Below are 2919 nucleotides of genomic sequence, written 5' to 3'. Positions count from 1 at the left end.
ATCCCTTCAACACCTCGTGATCACACAGGCTGGTGTGCTTCTTCCATGTAGGATTTGTTGCTTCTCAACTAGATGGCCACTTGTTTACCTTCAAGCCTTTAAGATCCCAGATGCTATATCTTTTGATACTTGGGCACCATCAGCTTTCTTCACCACATTTGCTTATGCACCCACCTGCTTTGTCTTCAGCGGTTGTGTTGGGAAGATGAGCATCATGGAATGCCAGTTTAATAGAAAAGTATTCTTGCATTGAGGGAGTACTTGAGTGGAGGTCCAATGTCCATCTGCTACCTTAATACTAAGCCTATAAATATATACACATAGATCTATTTCACCATCATATAAAATATATTTACATATGTACATGCCTGTATTTAGAGCTCTATCAATACATTTTTAATGCAGTTTTTGTGGTAAAATTAGGTGCCTCAGCTTATATTCGGGCCGGCTTACACTCGAGTATATAGGTATATATATTTGCAAATATCCCTTAATTATATGTTGTCCTCCCCTTCATCCAAGTTATTGAAATGTATTTGTCTTCCTCTCCATTTGGAAGTTGTAACTACACTAGGGCTTTTTTTTTTTAATTGTCTTCATTCCAAACTGACATCTCTGGTTCTCTATTTTCAGTCTTGTATGTTTGTATTTCATAATGCCTGGACCTCCTACAGGGGCCCCACACCAACAGCATCTTTCCTATCTTCATTTAATGTACTTAAAATATAAAAACCAAAGCAAACATCTCACTCAATGTGCAAACCTCAACTCAACCTCAGCCTCTTGCATGTCAGAGTCGAACTGTGTTCCATGGGGCTGAGTTTCGGAAGGAGATCTTTGGGGCTTTCTCCCAAGGTGACTCTGGGTGGACTGGAATTGCTAACTTTTGGATTGTACTTGAGCAGTTAATTGTTTACATTTCACAATGCCTACTTCAGCTATCACTTCCTTCTTATTCAACCTAGGGTTTTGGTTCCTGGACGTCTCAAGACAAGTTGGGTTCAAGCCTGGAACTTCACTGGTTTGAATATGCTTCTTAGACTTGTTGGAGAACTGAACATATATACAAGGGGGTACCAAAAAAAAAGGAATTTTTAAAAATAGCTATGTGTATTTAATTTCTTTTAACAAAACAACCTTATCACCATCAAAGTACTCTCCATTACACTGAACACATTTGTCACATCTACGATTCCACTCTTAGAAACATTTTTCAAAGTCATCTGTTTGGATGGCTGACAGCACCTTCCTCAGTTTTCCCTTCACCTTTTCCACATCCTAAAATTGCTGTCCTTTCATGTCCCTCTTCATTCATGGAAACAAAAAGAAGTCACAGAGCAAGGTCAGGTGAGTCAGGTGTGTGGGGCAAGAGAGGTCTGTTTTTTTTGCCAAAAACTGGTGAACTGAGATGGTGGCAAACCAGGCCACCATCTGCCATAAATCAGACTTTTTTTGGTCACACACTGTTATGCAATCTTTTCAGAACGTGTAAATAGAACGCCTGATTAACAGTGTGACCGGTGGAACGAACTCCAAATGCACTATACCCTTCACATTAAAAAATATAAATGAGTATTGGTTTTTGGGGGGTACCCCTCATCTATGTGGTGAATGGAAGAAGGACAAAGTGTTTCTGCAATCCCCACAAGTTCAGCAGGCACACCTGGGATCCCACCTGGTGCTCAGGTCCCACCTACCCACCACTTTGCTGATGGGAGGTCCTTCGGTAATCTCCACTCCCACAGCCCCGTGTGTTGACCACTGGACTTTATCGAACTCCTCCCAACCTACTGCCATGGCTGGAATCACATTTGTCCTCTACCTGGCCCCTGGGGATCTTTCTAACAGGAAGGTTAAACAGAGTCAGTCCCTGGATCAAAACCCTCAACACCCTGCTACTGTTTTCAGGGAAAAGCACATGGGTCGCCACTCCTCCCTGTGGAGCCTTCTAGAACGCCTGGCAGGACTGGGTCCCTGAGGGTGGTGGGGACCCACCTGTGTGCTGAGAAAGAAAGATGTGGCCGTTTGCTCTGTAAAGATTGACAGCAGTCTTTGGGGACCCTACGGGGACAGTGCTAGGCCACCTATAAGGGCGCGGAGAATTGTTGACGGCACTTGGGCGCAGTGCTGGGGGTCCCCCGCTGCCTTGCGCCCGGCACCTGAGGAAGAACACATTGACCTGCCTGCTGGTGACCCTGCTCCAGCCCTGGCCTCCGGAGCCCCCTCGGTCGCCCCAGGCCCTCTGCCGGGCAGCCTCCTCCCCCACCCCCGTCGTCTCTTACCGGGTCTCTGTCTCGGGGCCGTGCACCCTGGCAGGAGGGTCTGCCACGCCATTCCCTGCGGGCCGCGCGTGGGGCTCGGACGCCGGAAGCGGCGGGCCCACACCGGCTGGTCCTTCCTCGGCGGGAGGAGATGCCCAGGAGCAAGGGCGGGCGCACCGAGGCTCCGGGGCCGGCCGGCAGGGGGCACCCGAGAGCTGGAGTCTCTCCTGCCCAGAAGGCCTGCGCTGACTGCCCGCCGCCGCCGCCCGCTTCCTGGGACTCTGCTCGGCCAGCGGCACGGGGCAATCCCCGGCAATCCCCAGACGACAGGCCCGTGGGGGTGGTGAGCAGGACAGTGACGGGGCCGGGGCGCTGCAAGGGCCCACTCAGAGGTAGGATGCGTCGGGGGAGACCCCGGTTAGTGCTCTTCATCCCCTTCGAAGCCCCGACGGGGCGGGCACAGTGAGGCATGTGGGCAGAAGCATAGCCAAAGCCATTTCCACATTAGAGTCTCAGTGGCAAGAGTGGTCGAGGCGGCGGCGACTCCTGGCGCCCCCTTGTGTGCGGGAGTCGAACTGCCCTACGGGGTTTTCAGGACTGGAACCTTTGGGACTGGACTTTCTACTCAGGTAGCCAGTTACAGTCTGGGGAACCCACA

General features: G+C 50.5%; 1 protein-coding gene across 5 annotated transcripts in view; it reads right to left on the bottom strand.

The window, feature by feature from the left end:
* Positions 1–2356, bottom strand: part of FAM3B (FAM3 metabolism regulating signaling molecule B) — a 96115-nt gene extending 93759 nt beyond the window's left edge. For 4 of the 5 annotated variants that reach the window (XM_045284762.1, XM_045284760.1, XM_045284761.1 and 1 more), the window contains exon 1: positions 2283–2356. Coding sequence is in view for 4 of the 5 variants with exons in the window: in XM_045284760.1 (XP_045140695.1) it covers positions 2283–2334 (52 nt within the window). In the remaining variant the exon portion in view is untranslated. The remainder of the gene's footprint in view (positions 1–2282) is intronic. The other variant, XM_045284763.1, reaches the window with a different exon arrangement.
* Between the last annotated feature and the right edge of the window lie 563 nt (positions 2357–2919).

The sequence above is a fragment of the Echinops telfairi genome, unplaced genomic scaffold (genome assembly GCF_000313985.2).
Source record: "Echinops telfairi isolate 266 unplaced genomic scaffold, ASM31398v2 ScPeMD7_7469;HRSCAF=8507_0, whole genome shotgun sequence".
Classification (NCBI taxonomy): Eukaryota; Metazoa; Chordata; class Mammalia; order Afrosoricida; family Tenrecidae; genus Echinops; species Echinops telfairi.
The sequence above is the reverse complement of the archived record's forward strand: the minus strand, read 5'-3'. Positions and strand labels throughout refer to the sequence as shown.